Source organism: Ischnura elegans, chromosome 10 (assembly GCF_921293095.1).
Source record: "Ischnura elegans chromosome 10, ioIscEleg1.1, whole genome shotgun sequence".
Taxonomy (NCBI): domain Eukaryota; kingdom Metazoa; phylum Arthropoda; class Insecta; order Odonata; family Coenagrionidae; genus Ischnura; species Ischnura elegans.
The window spans coordinates 102,428,475-102,453,612 of NC_060255.1; the positions used below are offsets into that span (position 1 = coordinate 102,428,475).

The 25,138-nt window shown below is 38.2% G+C and overlaps 1 protein-coding gene across 2 annotated transcripts in view; it reads right to left on the bottom strand.

Moving 5' to 3' along the window:
• Nucleotides 1–25,138, bottom strand: part of LOC124167312 (thyroid receptor-interacting protein 11-like) — a 124,167-nt gene that overhangs the window by 25,442 nt on the left and 73,587 nt on the right. For both annotated transcript variants that reach the window (XM_046545275.1, XM_046545276.1), the window contains 4 exons: nt 24,220–24,413; nt 15,516–15,679; nt 12,664–12,767; nt 10,596–10,695 (listed from right to left, as the gene is read on the bottom strand). In XM_046545275.1, coding sequence (XP_046401231.1) covers nt 10,596–10,695; nt 12,664–12,767; nt 15,516–15,679; nt 24,220–24,413 — 562 coding nt within the window. The remainder of the gene's footprint in view (nt 1–10,595; nt 10,696–12,663; nt 12,768–15,515; nt 15,680–24,219; nt 24,414–25,138) is intronic.

Here is a 25,138-nt window from a genome sequence, read left to right on the forward strand (position 1 = left end):
TGATCACGCTAAGGATTTAAAAATACAGATGCAGACATGAGAGTGCTCGGGAAAAAGTCCTTCCTCCTCATTGCTAGAGGCCTTTGCGATCCGTCTGCCGCACTCCAACAAAGGCATGGCTCTCAATTGAATCGCCAATAACAGCACTCTACTCCTTCGGGGGACTCAACCAAATTTATTGCTTTAAACATCTTCAGCAGTTCATTGGAACTACAGCAAGTTAAGTAACCTGGCTGGAAGCATTTCAAGGATTTCCTGACTAACGGCTAAATTTCAAAAATCCATGAGAAGCCAAATATGAGGGAAATGGAATGAATATGGAAAAAAACACACACAAACACAGCTCTGAAAATCATTAATCTAACTCATAAAAAAATGAATAAAGGGAAATAAAATCTCAACGTACCATAGCAAGAAACAAAAAAACCTGAAAAACTATTTTAATACATAACCAATACTTACTGAACCACATTTTTGTGAAGACTAACCCTGAGGACACCATTACCAGGCACAACAACCATCAACTGCACATGTGTTGGGGAAAAAAGTATCCCAACAATATTTGTGTTTCCACTATCCCTCAGCAGAAAAATCTGTTTCCTTTGCAGTTGGTTGTTATTCTTTGGCCCACGAGGGAAATTCAAGCAAGGCAAACCATCTCAATTTTTTTGCTATTTAAAAAGGCGATGGACTACCAGGTGTCTCACAATGTCCCCAACTCCATTAGTGCATTAGATGGCACATTGGGAGCATTCCCTTGAAATCTCCTCCACATGTCAAAACAAAACATCAACACCTAATTGATTTCCTTCCCAAAATACCCAATGCAAGACCACAGAAAGCTTCTTTCAGAGAGTCGATTTGATGGGTCACGACTGCAGCTGACTTTGTAGACATACATATTGGCATTACAAGGAGGACTGCGAGATCATTGCCAGAACACTTTTTCTGCATTGAGAGGTCCTTCCATTGAGATGAGGTTGGCTCAATTGGCAAGAAAAGGGAAAAGAGTTCATTGCTTCATTGAGGTCAGATTATCAGCTGTTTACACATTTGGGAAAATGATTCAAGCTGATAGAAACTGGTTAGAAAATTGCATGGGAAGAGAGAGACTACTGTTGGAGTAATTGAACCTTATATATCATGGATGTATGTGATGAAAAAAGTAACAGTTTTTCAGAGTGTTCGAGCAAATCAACAACTATGATACCCTATAACTTGGAAAAAAGTAATTTAATTGTGAGCAAACATTAGTGATAGCGAAGTGCGCATCTTCGCTATAAATGGTTTCAGGTTCAATTACCTATTTCACACAAAAAAAGAGCTGTTATCAGTTTTTCAGTTGTAAAACAATGTTGCCTTAAGCACTGTCGCCATTACCATACTTTTGAATCAAGATACGCATCCGAATATGTCTACTGCATACCACGATTTTGATGACAGCTTTCATAGTGGCACCCTTGAATTAGAGCTGCTTCAATGCTTAGGGATTGAATTTATAATAGATTATTACGAATATTGTCAATCAGATTTTTGGACATCAAGACACAAGATTATGTCGATCGCCTTGCTTGATGCTGATCAGCTGGCACATCATGAATAATTCTTCTAAAAATTTACTCACTAGATGTACTGTAGCAGTATGTACCATATTCATAATGGGGACTTAGGGACACAGAATGAGACCCGCACATTATCCTAATCCTCGATTAATTTAGTGGGAAGATGTGTTATCCATGGTTTTTATTGAATCATTAAATAATGGCAAAAACTTTTCAATAAACCTTTAACTACAAGCAGGCAACAACCTCCATTCAGTGGAAGCACAGCGTGTGATGAGGCGCCAGCAATTGCGTAGGGTACGATTCATAGATGGCACTTTAGGCTAAATTATACTCTAGATGGTCTACTTCTGCTCTAAGTCTGCCTACTCCATTTCATAAACATCACTTTAGAAGAAAAATGGCCGAATCATCATTTTACCGTAATCAGCCCAACCGGAGCTCACTCTAAGGCTAAACTGTCCTTTAAGGCCATGCATTTATACATTTTGATGGCACAGATATTCTTGGGTGTCCATTCCTCCAGCATTAGCCCCGTACGTCAACATTACAAGAATTAAAATATTGCTAAATATTAAAGAATTCAAAACACACCCATACCTCCTTCAAAATGTGCATCCACCTAAGAGTACCATTGATCAGTAAATCTTCAAGTTAATTGATACAGTTTCAAGTTAATACGAGAGAAGTGAACTATTTCACCCACCTTCAATCAACATATACCATCAAACTTAGACTAAAATACAATGAATACAACCATGTGCAGGTAAAAATACAAGATGGTCATAAAATGAGGTGAAAATATCAGCTTTTGAATCTTTACTTCGCTGGAAACATCTAAGAGCATTTCCAATATGCGAAGCTAATTAAAAGTGAACTTCTATTCGGCCAACTCATTCATTAACGTACAATTAAGTTAGTATGGAAAAGCTTTAAACAATGCAGTAATCATTTACACTTGCACACAATATGAGAGGAGGAGGAAATGCAGCTTAATAAAATCTTAGCACAATACAACACGGAAGAGCAGTCGCCATAGACCTGTAAACAAGTATGCAATTAATATTGTGAGTCAACTTTTTGTTCACTTTTTTGCAGCGTTCATAACCAACACTCAGAATTTTAATGCATGACTGAGACTTTAGCAACTAAAGTTCCACTTTATAAAGTAAAGATCTTTGAGACGGCTCTGCAATGCACTTTAGCTTAAGTCTCACTTTACCATAAAGAGAGACTTTGTAAAGTGAGCAATTTCAGTGTCGTCTATGAATCGCACCCTAAAACACAGTCCACTTGTCCAAAAGAGAGTGACGACCCACCACTTCAGGGGACTACAGGCCACTCAGTAACCACCACCTCACAACAAAAACAACAATCATCTGTTCCACTCATTAAAAATATTCCACGTTTCCCTGGTAAGCCTTTCCACTGGGCAGAAACGGGTAACAACTGACTACTAGTCCAGTATAACAAAATTGAAGCCCATTATATACTAAGCAGAATGAATTTATAATGATTTTTAGATAGGATAAACAAAATATAGAAAACTATTGAATATAAGGAAATTACTATTCAAAAGATATTTCTAATTAATAACTGCTAGCAATGAAATAAAAGACACAACCAATAAAATTCAGCAAGCATCAGGTAATAAATTCATCAACATTAATGCTAGAACATCACTAACATTAAAATATATAGGTAGACTTATAAATAACACTCTAGGCAATGCAAAAAATTGATAGTTTACATTTCCTTCAAATGGTATAAAAACACAAGGGTGATGAGAGTTGTGTGCAGCACAATACACTTGCTATCAGCTGATATGCTAGCCAAAAGCCTTATATCAGCAAGCATCCTGGGTCCTCAAACACACAACCCCAGATTTACCAGCTGATATTTGACCATGAAGCCAGCTACACCTAAAAGCCACTAAAGGAGAGGCTAGTCCACTTCCCAAGGGAAATCCAAGGAATCAGGAGGTCACTATTATACATTACACAGGTACTCGCAGGGAAAACAAAAAACGTGGACAATCACAAAAAACTAACATTAAGAAAAACTAAGAGTAGAATTCAATCATAAAGCATCTCAACCAAGGATCCTATCACATGCCTAGTCCCACTCAAATTTTTTGGATGCAAGTCACCATCTAATTTCTAGAGATTAAATTTTGATCAACCTCATAACATCACTCAAATTCCTACCTTCCCAATTCAGAGAAATCAACACATACTCCCTGTGAACCAAATGAGCGGGAATTTATATTTAATAACATCTAATCTTTGGCTTGTTAAACATCACACTGCTCATTACAAAAATGAATTAGACATATGTACTCGTACCACTGCTTTGAAATTAGGAGTATAAAAAAATAAGATAATTTTGTTTCGAATGGTACTTTGCAAAATTAAGGAATTCTGATATCAAAACACCTAATTAGCTATCTTCATTCACATCAAGATTTTTCTTTTTAATGTTCATATTCACTAATTACTATTGCATATTTTAATATCCTAGTACAGTTGTCAATGTTATGCCTATAGTAAGATGGGCATCAGCATTACGCAATAGTAAACATGAATTACACACTTAAATAATACCAACAACTAACATCAATTACTGAGGCTGAACCCAATCTTTTATGACCAGAAAACTATACTTTTCGTGATTATTTAACATATTCAATGCGGGCCGGATTTTCATGAAAATCGTCAGAATCGTCCAATAAATTAAGAATAAAATATAGAGAGAGGTTTTTGCGCCATAACTTGCGTTCAAATACTGCTATTTACAAACGGCGCACACGGGTCGGAAGAGGAAAGCTTGCTGAAGGCCATGAATACGATCGGAAGACTCGGAAGTGGATATTAGACACGTACGGAGATGAGGAGAAAGGGCTCCTGCCCCGACCAGCAGAGCACATACATCAATTGATGTGCTCTCGGCTTGGAGGGGACCACGTCAGTTGACACGTGCTGAATGTGTTAATGGGAGTAAAGAGTCAGGCTTAACAATCTACTAGAGTGGATGCTTGCTACAGTGAGTAGGGCGTATAATGGGAATCTCATTATAACCAATGATCAACAAAGAACTATGAAAAGACCAATGATTTACATGTAAAAAAATATGCACATAGCAAAGGCAAGAAGTCCCTGCCAAGATATGTGCTCAGTATAACGAGGCATATCAGAGCAGTGAATTACAAGTTACTAGAAAGGAAACTGGGTCGCTGATTTTTCCAGGGATGAAAGAGATAATAACTCCAAAAACAGGTGTACGATGCACATATCATTAGCCATTTAAAAAGTGAATACAATATATGTGACCTCATTGATTAAATTGCTGGGCACAAATCAACTGAATGACTAGCCAGCTAATACGCACAAATCTTTGGAAAGATAAACAACATTATGGCCAGCATAGCTTCATGACGGGAGAAAACTAAGTCTGCATGCTGGGTAGTGTAGAACCGTGTCCCAGTAACGGTAAGAGCTTATTTGGGAGGACCACCCGACTGATCAGAGCCACCTTCGCTTGATTGATTGACCGCACCGCACAGTATCTGAGCTAGGATCTTGCAAAACTCATGAATTCTCTGACAGTAGCGATAGCTGAATGCAAGTACCTAAATTTCAAGATTTGTGCCACATGCACATTATGAACATTCCAAGAATCACCTCAATACAGTAGACTCTCGTAAATACGAACTACTTAATTACAAAGCTCTAGTTATTACAAAGTATATCATTGTCCTGATGAACACGCTAGCCCAATGTAAAGTAAAATTCACGTTAATAAAAAATTTTTGTTATTACAAAATTATTCTTGTGGAATCATGGTGACCCACCCATAACTGATCATAAATTGGCAGTATGGTAAGTCCTCTTCTGATAATAATGAGAGTTTACTTTTTTCACAACTTGCCCCAGTTTGCTCCCCCTCCGCGTTACAGCCACCTTGTTGTGGCACTAAACCTATAGTGCAGCCTCTCGTGCAACCTGTGCAACGTGATTGTTTGGCCTGATGTTTGTAGCATAGTTGCTGCCGTTGCAAAGTGATTCGATGCATCTTACTAATCCTGTACGAAACCAGAACCACGATCACTTCGCCGCATCATGCATCACTGCGCTGCCACTTATGCGTGGTTTTTTAGAAATGAGCAACAATAATTGTTTTGTACGATTTCAGTTGTGAAATCATTTGCAAAAATGCAAGTTAGCTTTCCAATGTGGTTATAAGATATAAGAGTTCATAATAATATCCAACGTTAGCTTATTTGAAAATAATGTTATATTTAATAATGTACACAATATGGGGTTCCTCAGCATGCAACAATGTACTCAAGTTACCTATATACAAAGTTATTGCAATTTTTTTTATTACATAAAATGTCACTTCATGTGACCTTTCGAGGGCACCAGAAAGTCAGGAATAGCACCACACCTTCTATCAGTACACACCCCTTAGCCATTTTAGCACTCAGAAGAACAAATCATAAAATGATTAATATTTGACAAACCACATTCAATAACCTATTCATGCATCAATTCCAGATGTTTCCAATGCACCACTATGGTGTTTTAAGAAACATAAATTTTTGATTTTCTCAAAAACCTGGCATGGTAGAAAAAAATGGAATGCATGGTTCAAATCAAAAATATGTTTAATTAAGAGAAAATCATCCAATTGTTGACATAATTTTTGATGCAGAGCAGTGATTATGTAGTGGGGTATCAAAAAAAGCTACAAATATTATGAGCCATTCATTATATCAGCATGAAAAATATTTAAATAAAAATAACACATACAGTCGAACAATTAGTGCTACATCTACTCGAGATGTTCTTATAAGCAATCTAACTTTCCATAGGATTAATAATATTTTTAATATTCACTATGATTGTACGTAAAAGGTGGAAAAGCTGAATGGAACCAGGCAGAACATCATTTATATATATGTATCTATATATACCCATATATCGTATAGCGCAAATTTGTTCCCTGGGGAAACATCACAATGCAGTGTAGCCAAATCAAAAATCTTAAATGCTCTCGTGATAAAATGTGAACTTGTGCAAAGTATACATGAAACTGCTATCATTTTACGTATATTAATAGTAGTGCCTGCCTCAAATCTTCTTTTTTGTTCATATATTAATCAAAATCCATTGCTGTGCATTAGCCAAAAGCATTACTCTTCATTGGGCCTAGATAGCTGGCCTACCGAAGTAATTTATCTCGTCTCCTTAACAGAATGACAATAGTTAATTTAGTTCTTTAATTAAGGGTGGAGCTAGTCGAAATGAGTTTTTTTTTAAAGCAATATGATTTGAGACGTAATTTTTGCTGTCATAGGTTATCGGGCGAATGACTTCCAGGTAGAGGGTCTATGCTAAGCCTTCAAGGTCATTGGTATTCATGGGGGAGAAATGGAGCGGCGGCCGAGTTGCGTACGAATAGCATCAACACTTAAAAGGGTCCACTATAGAATCTCAACACAATGGCTTCATTCCCTCCCAGCAGTTGTAGGCCTTCTGCGTCTCAGGAATACACAGGTATATATAGTGTCGCAGTGGAAGGTGATTTCGATAGAGCCATACAGAGTAAAAACCAAGAGAACAGTGGCGAAAAATAGGAATGCGAGTAGAAAAATCAAGAAGTTATCAAGAAAAACCATAAACCTAGAAGAGAAATTGAAAGAGGGCAATTGCTTTGAAAATGGAGTGGCAAAGCGATATTGCGCGGAAGATCAAACTCATGATGCCTTATTCTGAATAAAGACTAAGTTAAAACATCAGTGGCCTCAGCCGCACCGACTTCAACCAAGCGGTCACCACTTACGGAAAGTTCATTGTGAATCTGTACAAAAAGATGAGGGTGGTAATCGCTCCGAGACATTAAGTGGTTCCGGACATCCGGTTGGTTCCAGAATTTTAAATGGCAAGCAGGCATTTTCAATGTGGTGATATCAGGTAAATCTGCAAGTGCTGATAGCGCAGTCACCACAAAATTTTCTGAAGAACTCCAAGCTGTGATTGAAAGTGGCTCCTTTCCCCCTCAACTAGTTCTTAGTGTTGACGAGGCAATATTGTTTAGGAAAAGAATGCAATCTCGTTCATTCATTTTCAGGGTAGGAAAACCTGGGTCAGGTTTCACGGCATTTAAAGACTGTTTCACGTAGCTGCTAGTGCCTCGGAGGACTTCAAATTAAAATGATTTATCATGCATAAACTCCGCTAGCTATGAAATGGCACTCAAAGTAGCATTTGCCTGTCATTTCGATGAGCGACAAAAGGGCCTGGGTGACACAATAGTTGTTTTTAGACTGGTTTGAAAAATTGTTTATTGCCGGCAATGCATTACGAACCCCTGAGATAACAGATGTTAGCCCACCCGCAATACCGGAGGGAATTTCAAAAGCACTTACGAATTTTTTTAACGTGAATAGAAGTCTTGAAATGCGTGCCTACTATCTTTAAAGGTATTTTAAACAATAAACATTTATATTTATAAGGTTTTCTAAGGCTATTTATGGGAATATACATGGTTTAAAGGAAATTCGATACCCAACACCTATGCTACCATGAACGCATCCCTATCTTCCCAATGTTAAAATGCTCTCATGTAACGCAAATTCGTATAGTGCAAAGACCCCAATGAACGCATCCATTGCGCTATACGAGGCATGGGTGTATATATTTCCTCTTGCTCCTACTTCAATGTGAATTGTATGTCACTTAGTGTTCCACATTTTGATGACCATATGAACTGGCATAGAATTTCATTTCCAAAATTCATTGCTAAATACCAGTTCATGTTTAAAAACGTTAGGCTTCTCTTTGTGGAGGCTACTAGTGAAAAATTACAGTGAAAAAGTATGTTATATAATTACAATTATAAACATCATGGATAAAATACTGCATTCAGTATTATCAACAACAGACACTTTGTTACTGATATTCATAATATGTAGCCTTTCCACCTTCATACAAGCTTCAAGTTTCAATTTCATTTGCATTCAGTAAGTAAGGTTTTATTTGAAACATAGGCTTTCACAGGGAGATTCATTGAGACTGGAGACTCTCGAGAGCAGCTAAGTACGCATGAAGCTTTATCATGACGCTATGAATAAAAATTGTAAGGTGATGTTGTGATACCAGGTGATGTTGTGGGTAGGTGAATCATTGTTAAAACATTCTGGAAACATCCACGCTGTTGCTTCTTTTGGAAGATTCTCTTCCACATCTGGCTGTATTTAATGATGTCTCCTCAGTTGAAATTCTCGGGCCATTTCTGAATTTTGATTGCCTTGCAAATTGGTCGTCGGTGATAAAATCTTTCTTGGACTAATACCAGCATTTTTTTATATTAAAATAGTTCGTCCTTCTTCGGAGAATGAGTACTCAGCTAAGGCTGACTTCTCAATGTAATGCAGGCCACATGGACCATTACCAACACGAGGGACAAAGGAAGTACCATACGAAGGAAGATCATGCCATCAATGGTTACTCTGAATCCTTCATCCATCGCAATTCAAGAATACCAAATAAATGCACAGTATTAGAGAGAGGGGACAATGCCAAGCCAGTTGCCCACCCTACCATTCCATGCAAACTACAGGAACTACAGACAGAACTTCCCATGTGCCAAGGAAAGCAGGAATCATGATCCATCACAGTATGTTGAAGAAGACTTGTTTCTTTGGCAAAGGACCAACTCCATCCCTTGAATGTAGAAGCGGTTTATTAATTCTCATGCTCTTGCAGTAAATGTTACATCAGGCAGACAGGGCACACTGTAACTTCCTGATTAATAGAATTTAAATGGATATCACATTGAGAAGTCCGCTCTAGCTGAGCAAACATTCCCTGAAGAAGGACACATTTTTACACTTTCGCTGCCATGATCGTATCTGGTACATTCGTACCACGGGCTGCTGCAAATGTACGTTAAGTACCTTAACTTCTTCCCTTTCATGTGGTCACTGCATGTGATGGGTAGGTTTCCGAAGAGTGAGCAGCAGCAAAAGGGTTACTCAACAAAACGCAGGTATTAGCACAAGAAAGATTTTATCACCGACGACTGATTTGCGAGGCAAACAAAATTGGGATATGCCACCAGATTTTTAACTGAGCAGATGGTGTTAAACTCACCCAAATGTGGAAAAGAATCTTCTGAAAAAAGCAACGTCCTGGATTTATTCCAGAATGTTTTCAACAACTATTCATCTTCTCACAACACCACAACTGGGAAAAGTTCACTTACCACCCATGGACAGGACTGAGAGATCTGACATCAGGGTCACCCTTCCCAAACCCCCCTTCTGCACCACTCCATTGGAGCGAGGAGGGTGAATGAGTACATCAATGACATCCACCTTCCAATTTTTATTCATTGCCTAATGATGCATCCTATGATGACCAAAAAAGCTCACTTGACACGGCATATTATGCAGCGGCTCTTGAAAGCCTCCGATATTAAAGTTTTTCTTTGAGCTCTTAAAAATGTAATACGGGGAAAAGTATGAATGCCATTACGGCTATGAGCCAGATTGAGTAACTTTTGGCCAGATGGTAGCAGAAAAGTGAATGTTACTCTATCAATGAATTATTAGGTTTTCAGGAGCAAAATAAATATTCATTGGACACAATACTTTATTCATAAGGTTTAAAATAGTAATGGTAAAAATATATTTTTTCCCTTCATTTCCAGGAAACAGTTCCAAACTTTGCTTTAAATTGATACCAGAAGTTTGCAACCCTTCTTATCCATTAAAAAATACTTAAATATATGATTAACTGCGTTAAAATGTTGTCGCATTTAAATTAGAATTTCCATGCACACTATCAGCTATTTTCAAGCTAAGCAAAAAATGGGAATATTTAATGGGCACCTTAAAATTTAAAAATGGTAGCATGAGTGTGAATTTGTCTTCTTCAAGAGAAAAGCCAGCAGAAAAATTCCCAACCCTTCACCATCAATTACAGAAAGATTGCAAAGAGAACTGCAAAGCATAATGCCGAAACTCACCTTCAGTTTTGAGGGAAGCAATAATTTCTGACTTTTTGTCTGCCTGTTCGCTGAGCCTGGCAGCTGCACTCAATCCCTCCTTGGCTTGTTTCAGCTGCTCCTGCAACAACACATTTGACAGACACACATGACACACCTTCTACTTAACATAAACGATAAGAAAACTTGATGGAACAGTTCCAACAATATGCATGAGAACTTGGAAATGCCCAGATTTGGTGAGGGGGGGAGAAAAGCAGCAGTCGCACCCAGACGGATTATTCATATTGAACCAAAAACAGAAAAAAAAACCTTTGTAAACTTCCACTGGATGATTTGTTACATGACCACAGTATCATCGAACAGTCCACATATTCCGGCGCTGAAATGAGTCCCTTCATCATCTTCAGATACACTTCTCAACTATTGGCCATCCTTCTAGCAAAAAAAAAATGCAATGAAAACACAGTAACCCTAATAGCCAACACATTCTCATTCCAAGACAATGGCAACAATAATTCTAACAAACTAGCAATGATACTGAGGCAAATAACAATATTAGAGCAGCCAACCTATCAGAAGACTTCCACTCGAAGCCAGAAAGACCACTGAATTACAAGATCCATCTCGCAAGTGGGAAAGGAGAAAGGGGGTAGACTGTGGTCAAAGGGCGCTCTTATCATTTGAAGAAATCAGCAAAGCGAAAATTAATGTGTCATAAAATTTCATTAGCAAAGCACATGAGATACTCCTACTTAAAATAATGGGGAAACAACAACAGGAAGAAAAAGTGGGTCAACTATTCAAAAGCAGGTGATGAATCCACTTCTGGATATGACAAGCACCTGACAACCATAGGGAGATGAGAGATAAAGGCATTGTGAGCACTTACTGCACCATCAACTGTAATTACACACACTCTCATTAATGTGAACAACGTTATTACGAAGTCCTCCTTATTACGAAGCAATTCCAATTGATGCGTAGTTTTCCGCGGCGTTGTCTAGATGATGTCTCCATGCTTCTGGGTTTCACCGAGTGGATTTTCTTTGCGACGACAGTTTCTCCAGTATTCCAACTGGCGTCTCCAGGTGGACCTGAAGACGCCGGTTGGAATACTGGAGAAACTGTCGTCGCAAAGAAAATCCACTCCGTGAAACACAGAAGCATGGAGACATCAGGCCTATCCAATCTTTAGTAAAAGAAACGTTATCACAAAATTTTCGTTATTATGAAGTTCCACAAGTATGCAACGGCATTAGGTGTATCTAGATTACACTTAAGTTCTCCTCAAATACTGTGCCCAAGAGCATCAATTATGGTTCTTCTTTTAGTAGGAGATACTTCAGTATGGGCACAACATCATATAATACGTTTCATTCCTGCGGAATCATGGTGACCCACTAACTACCGCTCGTGAATTGGACATGGTAGGTTCTCTTCCAATGCAAATTCGATTTACGAACTTTCAGAGATTTGAAAATTTGAAATTTTCAAGTGTGCCCAAAATTTCGAATTTGGCACCTTCCGAGTTGGCCGATGCGATGTGGTGTGGCATACTTTGAGCAAAATCTGAACACAGCATCATTTAATCCACTGTGAAGTCAGGAACTGTTCAGCTTTTCACCTGTTCTTCCTGCCCGTGAAGTGATTTTTTTTGGCTCTGGCTATGTCGCACGCCCTTCTAGATCAGTTTGTCACAATCGTGAGTTAACCCACAATTAAATGCAGTGTTGCATTCTGCAAGATAACCACACTCCTCCACGCCTTTCAAAGGTTTATCGTATGCTTGACTCTGGCACTATTTCGCAGTGCAACTTTAAGTTCAGGAGATTGAAGAGACAACAAAGTTTGACAATTTTTTTTTTTTTGACGATTCCCAAAAGAAACGTTCACACGACCTTCCTTATTGCGAACTCCTGTTTTTCGGTCTCGTGAACTTGGTAAAAACGAGAGTCTACTGTACTACCACGAATAATAGGAACTTCTAAAGCTGCACCATTTGGATGAAATGATTCTCACTCATAATGTGACTAGGCAAGAGATATGAGAAATGATAGCCTTCCACATATGATGGGGGAAAACGTACCTTTAAGCTGGCTATCTCTTCCGTGAGCTGAGAGCACTTGCCTTCCCATGATGAAACTTCCCCCATCATCCTCTCCTTCACCAACAACACCTCCCTCTCCTTGTCTGAAATTGAATTAGACATTGCATTGAAAACAATTGCAATCTTCTGAGCTACTATTTCAAACTCTGAAAGGTAAGCAACTGTCATCATATAGCTCCACTGGGCATGGTTAGACACCACAGAGAAGCTGAGCTAGCAGTAAATCTACAGGGGGAGTGATCTGATAGCTGAGGGTATTCCATTCTTGGAATTCACAAACCTATTCTGTATTACCGTATGTCTCCGAATATAGTCCCCCCTTTTTTTCCAAAAATGGCCGAGGAAAAGTAAGGGGGGGGGACTATAATCGAGTGTAATCCAATTTAGCATACTAAAGGTGACCATCAAGTTATAAATAACAGCATAATGGCTAATTTTCTCGTAGTCTTTCTATTTGAGTATATTTATGAGGATTATAATCGAAGATATGAGTAAATACTGCCACGTTTTACCGGAAATTAAGACAATTTTTGCCACAAATGTTGTAAAGATACGAAGATACGATTCTTCCGATTCAAATAACATATCGAATACGCGTTTTCACGGAATCCATCGGGTAGCCGTTATTTTTTCTTGGAAAAGTATTGTTAGAATAATTCAATCGACACTGATCACTTTATGACGCAAAACAATAAATAATTAAAATCAAAACTAAACACACACTATCACACTAATCGAACACTAGAATTGAATCAATAGTATACGTACACGTCGCTCATTTAATAGTAACACGATTCAAATCATTGCGAAAAATAAACAGATAAAGTACACCTTTCGTGACAATTTCGCATTTCATTGCGGCCGTAGCTACTATATGTCCATGTGCCCGTGCGGTTCGTGTTTACAACCACTGCCTTTACCGCCTTCACAGAACAAGAATGCGCAATAGTTATGCATTTGTTTCTGAAAAGGCGCAATAATCAATGGCTTTAAACCAGAAGCACCGGCATTACTGCATTTGATCGAAATCCAGCGACTCAGCATCGAAAAAGCGTTCAATTTATGGAGGAATATCTTCAATTCGCCAGGGTAAGTAGGATCGATAAATTACGTCACATAATATTTCGCAATTATTTCCGTGATATTTTCTTTATTAAAAATAATTTTACGTTCAACAGTGAGGTGATGGATCAAGTAGAAAGATGAGGATCAATCCTGCGGCAGATTAGAAGCCATCAAAGACGGAGTTTCGATGCCAATTTAAAAATAGCCGTTGCAGAATGCACCGTAAATCATAGTATTCATATAATGGCTGAAAAATTTGGCGTGGAAAGAAAGTCTTTGGAAAGATTGCAAAGCGCTAATACATCGCGGAAGTCATTTCGGGGGTCTCAATGCGGCAGATTCATTAATTAGAGGAAAATATCGTCGAATTTGTGCGCAAATGCAGAGCAGAAACTCTTTGTGTAACTTATGCAATGATTCGCAACGAGGCATTGAAAATTGATAACATATTTTTTCAGTGTTTATGTTTGGTGGAAAAAGTTTATTTCTTAATTTTATTACTTTGATATTTGTAAGTCCTGTAGTTTAATTATTTTGCTTAGCAGGCATTAGATGGCAATATTTTTATAATATTTATAATTTATTTAACACAATTTTATTTAGATTTCCTAAATTCTTCTAGTCACTTGGATTTGACATGACTTGATGGGTGTGTTACACTGGGTCTAAGGAAGTTTCAGGGCCAACTGCAATACTCTTTATGGGCTTTATGTTAAAGCTTATATATTTACATTGTCTGTAGTCATTTGGAAATCAAAAATATTAATAATTTGTGAGTGTTTAAAAAAATACAATGGCCTTGGATAGTTGAAAAATTTTCTCATTACTTCATTACATCTGGTTAAGGAACTATAAATTACTGATACATGCAATGGATAACAACATATTTTAGGAATAGTTATTTTGTTGTGATGGAAAATGTGTGAACAGATTTGTTCTTATTATTCACAGAAAAAAATAGTTTTTATTGACTCTAGAATCTTAACTTGCTAACCACAGAAAAACTGCCTTCCTTTGCATTTTAAAATTTTTCCCAAAACTGGGGTCTCAAAATTAGGGGGGGGGGGGACTATATTCAGAGGGGGACTATATTCGGAGATATACGGTACATACCTATTCTATTCCACCTATCAACACTCACTTGGGATCCCAGTTGTGCTTTCCCCATATTGTGTGAATAACTCATACAAAAAATAACTACCAGGAAATAGACTCACGTTGTATTCTAAGTCAATAATCCTTCTGTTAATCTCAAAAAAATATTCCTATAGTTAAACTAAAATCATGGATACATTCACACACTTTGTTACAACTAGAAATTACCCATGAAGAAGGCCAGGATTATTCCTCAGAGGATGTTTACTTAGGATTGCACCCCAAAAGAATCCAAACGATAGAACAGGGTTCTTATACAAATTTCATCAATTCAAATTTCCTGCTGCTGGTTCTGATTCCCCCGCAAAAATCTTCATCAAATCAGTCAAATTTGGTATCAAATTTAAATGGACTCAGAAAACACAAAGCATTTGTTCATTCGTTGAAAATATGGGCACACACATTTCCACACATCCAGCAAAAAAAAATAAAGGAATAGACATGCCTGGGTATGACACGGACACCATTGAAAGATAGAGAGAGCATCATCTTCACCCGAGGAACACACGGAGAGAGGAAACCCAATCAGCAACACTCACTCACGCGCAGTGCCAACAACTCATACATTGTAGGCTAGCATACTTTGCACAATAAAGTGATAGGACAATGACCTTGTTGGAAGCGCTCAAGCACTGTCTGCAGGTTCATGAGGTCTTTGGCTTGCTGCGCCACACGCTTCTCCACCTCCACCATCTGCCTCTTCGACTCCTCCCTCTTCTCGGTCAGCGTGCGCACCTGCTTCTCCAGCGACTCCACCTGCTGGTTTGACCTAACACTACCCAAAGAGAGAGAGAGTGGAAATAAAACTAGAGCAGAGGCACCGACATCAACAACAAATGACAATACCACACAAACACATCCAGTGAAATCCGTTTTATGTTGGAAAAAACTCATGTATACCTTACCTTAATTCATTTATTTTCTTAAACATTTGGAACATCTGGCAGCCTCATAAGTTATCAAATATTTGCATAGCATTATGAAAAAAATAGTAGTAATTAATGCATTTATCGTTCCAAAAAAATTGTTAAATTTTGACCAATAACAAGCGTAAATAATGAATTTTGCTAAAATAGATGATAGAAGATAGTTATAACAATAGAAGAGTAGCTATGCAAGAATAGAAAAATGAGTTAGAAATACACAAAAGAATAGTGTTTAAAACCTCCTTGTAATGACTGGGCAAGCTGCGAGTGCATTAATAGGATGCACGATATAGAGACGCATGTTGCATGGTAGAGGCAGGTTGAGCAAAGAGATCTCAGGAGAAATACTCTTGCTCTCTCAACAAAGTTACGAAGACTATGCAATGTTAACACAATCACCTGATCTAAATTAAACCTTTGGTTTGCATAGTTCCTCTCCTCAGCTCAATCAAAAGGCATTAAAGGCTTTCACAGACAGGCTGACAGTAAAACGTGCAGAGCCAACATAGGATGGTACAACTACACCAAAGACTATTATTGAAAATGTTTTTCACAACTTTTCCTCCACATTGGAGCATCATAGAGCATTCGTACTTTGTTACATTGGGATCAAAATATGTATCAGGAGTATTCTGACTCATGCACTCAAATATACCAAAAAAAGGTGCACCTGATTATTTTCCTTAAACTCTCCCTTCTTTGACCCTGTACGTATGTTGACCCTGAGTCATTCTAAGCTTTGGGAACCCTAAAAACCAGCTACAGTCGGATCCGGATTTAACGTCTTCGCATTTAACGTTTTTCCGCATTTAGCGTTTATTTTTTTGGGTCCCAATTCATTCCCTATTAGGACAATGTAAAAATTATCCGTATTTAGTGTTTCCGCATTTTGCGTTTTTCCGCATTTATGGTCGTGAAAATTTGTCCCGCTCAAGATTTATTTGCTCGATTTAACGTTTTTTCATGACGGTTCATCCAAATCTTCGAATTTATGCTCATCAACAAGAACAGTCTCATGAAAGTTTACCAAGAGTCGATAGAATCTACCGGGGAACGCTTCTTCAACTGCTTTCTTCCGCGAGCGCAGCGCTGCGACCTTCAACTCGCAAGCTGGGTGATTTGTCTTCTCGTAATGTTTCGCTCCCCTTCTGATCCAAAGACCAGGCACTTTTTGTATCAGATCCGATCTAATGGAGCAAAGTCATCCCTTAATAACCTCGAACTACCTTATCCTTCACTTCGAAGTCAAGTTCAAGATCTTGAACTTGACTTCGATGATACGTGACGACTGATGACACGAGTTATCCTCCGAGGGCCGCTACAATAATGTTTTCTCGTAATGTTTTCAATTGATGGCTTATGCCCCTTTCAACTCTACTCCCTACGGGCAGTCCATTATTAGCCCAATACTTTTTCCAGTCGGCTACTTTCTCTTTTCAAAAGAGGAGGCCCAATATCAATTGCGCAGTTCACTCGAAGATTCTTTCTGTAATCCATTCCAAGGTCAGTTTCCACGGAGGAACAGCGAAAGAACAGAGGAAGTGTTTCCCCTGTCATGACCGTGAGTGAGAGCATTCATTCCCTGCGGAACAACATTATTTTACATCGTAATTTAGATATCCCGGAGCCAATTTACCGACATGCGGCTGGTTGATATCGACGTCGATTCAAAAATATCTATCTGGTGCTAATTAATGTCAAAAGAGAATGACAATCGGAGTTTTGACGAACTATCACGGTCCATGACTCAAAATATATCGCTCATACTGGAAAAAAAATTACCGCATACTCACGATAGAATAGATGAGCGCGGAAAAATACGAAAATCCGGCAGGTATCCCTTTGTGGTTGACTTCGACATCATAACCCTGACGAAATTGCCAAACTCCAGAGGCGCGCCGCGTAAACAACTTCTCCCGGTTCCATTCGACCTGCATGAGGCCGCGGATATATGACAACGAATCTGGTGCCATCATCGAGTTGAATCACCATTGACTTGACATACCAGAAATAATATTCTCCTTTTTTGGATGACCTCGAAATCCAAAATGTGCGCACGGGAGGCTTTTTAAAGGCTCATAAATCCCTCGTTTCGCCGAGGCAACAGAAAACGTTAAGTTGGTATAATTCCAGAAAACCTCCCTTTTACTATAGATATTCGGTAGTTTAGATTTCGGGATTAGCGATCTTCTGCTGTCCCTTTATTTCACTCATCTTTATAGATGCAATGACGATTTTTCGAGTACCTACTTACACCTTTTCTTATTATATTAGAAATGCTATAGTCACCTACATGTCGCTTTTACAGAAAAATATTTAAAATTTCATCGAGACCACTGAAATTAGGTAAAAATGGAATCATTAATTTCCATAATAATATTCCGTGCTTTTCAGTTGCTGCATTTTAAATTTTTCTTTAAAACAATTGTCATCCTCTCATTACTTATTTTTACTACCCATTTTTTTAGCTGAAAAGTATTATCCGCAACCTTCATAGGGCTGAAAACACTTAATCAATGAATTTTTTTGCTGCATGCAGCACCTTTTAATTACGTAAAATAATATTTTTTATTCATAAAAAGCCATTTCAATCATTACAGACCCTAAAACCTGAAAAAAATGTCAGGTCCTCATTTAGTGTTTTTCCGCATTTAGTGTTTTAAAGTTTGTCCCCCCTGAAAAACCTTAAATCAGGATTCTACTGTATATTTCTTAGCATTCATTTTTTGAATGTCAGTTCTCAGGTGTTAGGCATACGGCAAAGATTTGTGGCTTTTAAATTCCCAGCAGGCATACACATATATTAAACTTCATAATACAGTAAAACCTCTTTACATCGTAAAGGAGGGGACCAAAATTTGGACAATTTGATGTATGGAGGTTCACTACAGAGAGGTTTTAGTGATAGGCACCATTTTTTCATAACCTTCGGAAATGAAAGGCACTACTGTCTTTTAAACCATTATCTTAATATATTTAAACACACATGCATGCATTAGTGAACATATATTTACAATTTAATGATTACACAAAGGTAAAAGTAACTTGTTCAAGAGGCCTTTTTAGAAAAGAAATTATTTATTGGGTTTGCTTAAACTTTTTTTCAAACTCTTTCCAAATAATGTTTTCAATTCTATTGAATACAATCATATTATGATCGCATTCCTCCATGCTTAATAAAAACCTTTCAATTATGTTCAATGCATCCTCAACCTCTTTTTTGGTGGGAACTGTAACGGACTCAATATCTGACTAATATGTGACTGACATTATCAATATCTTCTTCTAAATCCATCTCTTCCTGTATCCTGCTACATATATACATCTCCCTCACCACTATCTTCCCACGCATGCGGTGAACATATGGATAAATCATTATCAACATTTACAAAGTCATCAAATATCTCACTTTCCTCCTCTTTGCTACCACCCGTAATCCCCGCCTTGATGAAGGATTTCTCAAAAACTTAGGATACTAATTCCTTCCACAAAAGGCACGGCCTGTGCATGGTCTGAAGGATGTTTCATGAGGAGCACTCTTTAATGTCATTTTCACCATCCACACTCCATAGCAAATAAATCACTAGCTGTTTTTGATAATGCATTTTGACCAAAGAAATAATTCCCAGGTTGTAATTTACAAGTAGTGTTCGGAGGGAAGAACACAAGTTTTATGTTTCTTAACATAATTCCTTTATCCTCTTATTTCACTGCTCGAGTTTTTTTATTTGTGCAGCCTAGTTATACAGTTTCTTCTGTTTTTCATCGGTTGTTTAAAATAGATGTCAGGGTGAATGATGGTATTCCAAAGGTCCCTGCTACATCTTTCTTCTGCCTGCCCTTGTCGATGGCTTGGAAAATTGCTAATTACGCGGTTATGTCACGTAGCCGGTTATGCCGCCTTCTTTTATTTGTCAAATCCATCATCAGCCCATAATTAATTAAGTAATTTTCATATAATTTCATATTTTATGGCAAATAATTGAAAATATTCCTTATCATATCTTTAAAAAAATTGATTTATCATTCTTACAACATATGACTAGTTAAAGATTATAAAAAAATAAATAAACTCGTGTATACTGCAAAAATTAGACAAGAAATTGAGCGTAATTTTGAAAATTTCGTTGAATTCCCTTTATCCAAAATACAATGCACATAGGGTTCCGAAGAAAAACTCTGTCAGGGGCACACAGAAACGCTAGGTCTGCGAAACGGCGTGATTTCCCGGTGAGAATGCTGGGCGAACTACAACAGAATACGGCAGCGACAGTAAAAATTTTCATTGCCGTACCGCGCATCAGCTAATTAGCTGTCTCCTTCACCTAGTATTGTCGCGCATAGAGTGATGTTTTTTCAGTATTGCTAGACATTGACGTCCCGGACTCCTGATGGAAGAGTCAGATTTCGCGGCATAAATACGCAGGCAAGACATATGACTGTCACTAAGCGCAATAAATTGTAAACTGCGATCGTTCACGAAAGCATCGAAAAAATTACCAGGTAAGCAAGAAAGTGCTATACACGGATATTTGGGAAAAAAATAATTGCAAAACTGTATTTGATTTATTTTGAACTGCTGTAAATTCATAAAATATTTTCATTTTAGCAGCGGAAGTAGCAATGCAGTCGAGTAATTCTTTCTCCATAGATGGGAGTGAAGTTAGTTGAAACATTTCCGTTGGAAAGGGATTATAGGCTGCGCTGGTCGCCTCTTTTATTAACTGAACATAATATGTAAGCACTTACAGAAAAATAAAGCCATAACTAACAGAAAGCGAGTGCTATGGCGTGATTTTTACCATGATTCGAGTGAAAACGATGCGCTCTGTCTTAATTTACTGTCACTTAAAATGATTAGAATAGTAGAATAGATGCCTTTTTCTTATTTACTGTTATGTAAGCTCTCATATGAAACAAAATGGCCCTAACTAATGGTTAACGTGATAATTATTAAAGGTGTATAAGATAAAAATAAGTGTGAAACATTTATCGCTGAAAATGTCATTCCATGTAGGTAATCGCGGCTGCGTCTAATGGTCTCTAGTTGTCTCGGTACGAATTGTGGAGGTAGTTAGGCCGTCTCGGGGGTGTCTCGGTGGTATGATATGTGGAGGTTTTACGAGATAAAAGAGGTTCACTAAATAGAGGTTTGCCTATAAATTTACATGTAAATCTGATGGGACCAGAGGGTTGGTACGAAGCATGGAGGTTCACGATGTAAAGAGGTTCACTACATAGAGGTTTTACTGTAACTCTTTTCCTCTATGGACCACAACTCAGATAGGTAATTTTATTACATCAAAGCTTTTGCAATAAAGAAAGTTCTCAACTTACAAACATTCGACATATGAAATTTCAGAGATACGATAGAGAGATACATAAAAAATTGAAGCATGCCCGAAATTTCAAAATTGGCGCCTTTGTTGGAGTTGGCCGATGCGACGCGATGATACAACAATGAGGAACTCGCACAAAGCATCAATTAATCCATTGTGAAGTCAGGAACTGTTCAGCATTTGGACTGTTCTTCCTCACCGTTGGCAGCAAAATTTTTTCGGTTCTAGATCAGTTTGTCTCCTTCGTGAGTTAACACCATATTGTGACGCAGTGATAGATTCTGTAGGATAACTACACTTTTCATCGCCTTGCTTAGGTTTTTCAACTTACAAAAAAGGGTTCGGAACGCATCTTGTTCGTATGTTGAGGACTTACTGTACTATTTATTTTACCATGTGGTAGGATAGCCCTTCGGTTAGAACTATGGCTTTCCTATGTACGGTGGGTATTGAAAAGTAAGGTCTCCTATTTCTTTAAAAATGGAACATTAATTTATTCTCAACTTTATGTATATCATTGGAAAGGCCGAGCATTTAGCTATGTATTTTTCTACATAGTCGCCTTGACTATCAATTAATTTTTGCATTCTTGTAACCAGCTTTTTAATACTGGCGTCTTACCACTCTCTTGCCAGGTTGCGAAGCCAACTGTTGACTGCATCTTTCATTTCCTCGTCTGACTTGAATCTCTGTCCCCCAAGGAGTTTTTTGAAAGATGGAAAAGAGGCGGGTGACTTTTGGGCTGTAAGGAGTGAAGTCGAAGACGTCCCAGCCGAATTCGTTGATTATGGCAGTCGTTTGATGCGACACAGGTGGACGCACTTTTCTCGTGTCCATTGGTGAGCTGCTCAGGGACCCACCTGGCAGACATCATGTTGTAACCGAGGACCTCCGACACAATATTTGCCGGCCTCGGTGGCGGTGGGATTAAGTCCTCGCCTGCCAAACCGAAGGTCGTGGGTTCGAGTCCCGCCTGAGTAAGTTGCCCCTACCCAGGGAATGGTTGTGTGTGATAGTCACTGTTATATGTTATTTTCCCCCAATTTAAAAGGCCTTAAATGAGCTGTTTTTGGGGAGATGAAAATAAATAAATATTCTGCACGGATAAGTGCCACACTCTTCATTAAGACCTTCCTTTATCTCTTGAAGGTTTATTCTCTGATTATTGCACTCCACGTCATCAATTCAAGCCGCCATTGATTCTGGCAAACTCAGCCTCCTCAACCGCTGCTCATCATGGATGTTTTCCTGTCCATTAGAAAACTACCGGCACCATTTCTGCATGTTTTTGATTCCCACACACTTCTCACCATATACTTCCACTAACTGGTGACGAATTTCTAATGGGAAAAACATTTCTGCTTTCAAAAATCGAATAACTTAGCGTAGTTCACACCTGGCAGGCAAGCTAAGGGGGAGCTTCATCCTTGATGACTGCTACACAGTGACTAAATGGCCTAAAGTAATGTGAGTGGTTTTAAATTTTAGCATAGGAACCAAGGAATGCAGTGCTGTAGTCAATTTTTTCCTAGTTTGGTCACAATAGCAATACAGCAGACTCCCTATTATCTGGCTGCGGTTTATTCGTGCATGAGTTTCATACTTTTTCGATGTTTTCCGTGATCTTTAAAAAAGAAATAAACATGATGCAATAGCATCAGGACATTTGTATTTTAATGCTAGGCTACACCAGACTTAGAATTATTTCCATTAGAATTACCTTCGTAACATGGAATTATGTTAAATTTTTACTTGCTGACAAGGTATGTTTCAAGTCTGCTTGGACCTCTGCTCTAGCATGCATAGGACGATCAGCAGCGGAAAAAAAACTCTTGATTATTTTTAAAGATTCTTCAGTGTTTAACCAATCGTAACTTAGGAAAAATGTTATTAATGATCTTTAATTGCAGCATTGCAGCAGCAGTCAGCAAGACAGTGTAGTTTCTGACGTTGCACAGTGGTTTTTAAGCATTCTTGGAAATCACTTTTCTGAATCCATGTTCTAGCAGCCACGGATGCAAGGTTTTCGGAAACCAGGTGTGACACATAGCAGTAGGAATGATAGTACAATCATGTTTTTGCCACTAATAAGATCGTGGTCGGGAAAAGAAAGCTCTTAATTATTCTGGGAAAGCAACCTAAAATACCAGACTATGTGCACAAATAATATTCAACCATTTGATTTATATGAATTATGAAAATTACATGATATTGAAATGAAAGATTGGATTAATCGTGTTTTCCGTTTATTGTGCTGCCTCTTCCCATTCCCATTAGCCCATTTTTGGATGATCGGGAGTATGCTGAATTTCATTTGAAATTGAAACAGACATTCAAAAGTAATTTCTCTCTCTATGTAAGCTCGATATATGGATATGCGAACGATGAAATACATAAAATAGGTGAATTCAGTCAATACTTCATGTATATTATTGCTTAAATTATCCCCGGTCAATAATATACTAAATTCAGGGCAATGGGTGGGCCACTCAAAGCATGGCATTCAACCAACATCAATTATTTTGATGTTCAAATAACACTGATTTCAGGGAAAAAGAACATCACTTTTGTAAAAATATATCACCACTTTTGGCTATAAAATAACCCCACCTTTTGCAAGTCCCTAAATTCATGAAATACCCTCGATAGAAACAGCAGTGACCTAGATCCGTAGTATACTACAAAAACAGTTCTGCTATCTAGTTTCCAAAGTGAGCTTCAAATGTGCGAAGAAGTGAAAAATATCAAGTAGGCAACTACACTAACAAACAGCAAATTCTTTTGGTGGAAAGTTTCTGGAAGAGGAGCTTCAATTTAAGGGACTTTGATTTCTGGGAAAATTATATCAAAATCAATTCTATTTTATTTATTGCTATGGTTATGGTGTGCTGCAAGAATTCAGTGCATTGGGCTGAGCGTTTGCCGTGTGCTGCACATCAATAAGGTCCATTGATTGAGGACACTCCCAGAGTAGTTTCTCCAGAGGACTGAAATTCCTTTCTCAGGTTAAGGTGAGTGGATGTGGCGTGATGACAAAGAGACAAGCATACCTTGCCGACGTGTAGGCTGATGAGGAAACGTGAAGCCTCTCCTCCACTTGTGTGAGTTTACTCTTGAGAAAGGAGATGTGCTCTTGTGCCGTGATGGCCTCCTTCGTGTATCGATCCTCTACACCAATCAGGTGCAAGCGAAGCCGTTGCAACTCATCCTGCAAAGCTGTCTCTTTCTGCAGCAACTCATGAACCTGTAACGGCACACTTTCAGTCCAAGATTCAAATGAATGCAATGAAAAAAATGAGACGATTTCTCACTTCCAAAAATATAATTAAAATAAAAATGAGAAAAAATACACAGATTTCAATGTCAAGAATAGAGGTTTATCCATTAATAAAAGATAAAAAATAGTACATTCCAAATTTTGCGAAGAGCTAAATTAGACCTTCCACTGAAGTGTAAAGCTAACATTATCGTACAAACAAGTCAACATGGGAACATTTAACACAGAGATGAGTCAGTTCTGGTACCTGGTTCTTGATACTGCCGGTTCTAAGCCTCGGTGGGTGGAACCAATATCAAGAACCGATCACATAAAGTCGGTACTTTGGGACTGGCTCGGAATGGTGGCGAGGATTTGAATTTGGCGCCCAAAGACGAAATGGTCTGCAGCGTATTCAAGGCTAGTGTCTTGCACGTGATTCTTTCCGTTTGCTCTTAAAATTGGAGGTCCTTACAATTACTCTCAAAGTAATTCATAATTTTAATTATTTGATTTGCAATGACCAGCAGTGAAAAAAAAGAAAACGCACATATGTTATACTTCTAGATTATGTACATGGCATCCGACTTTTTTGGTTTTGAGAGTTGCTTGCAAACATGTGCATTTGAAGGGTCATTTCATTCCTCTCATCAACATTGAAACATATATTCGTAGCCATGGCTGCTTAGGCTGCTTTAAAACGAGCAGACATT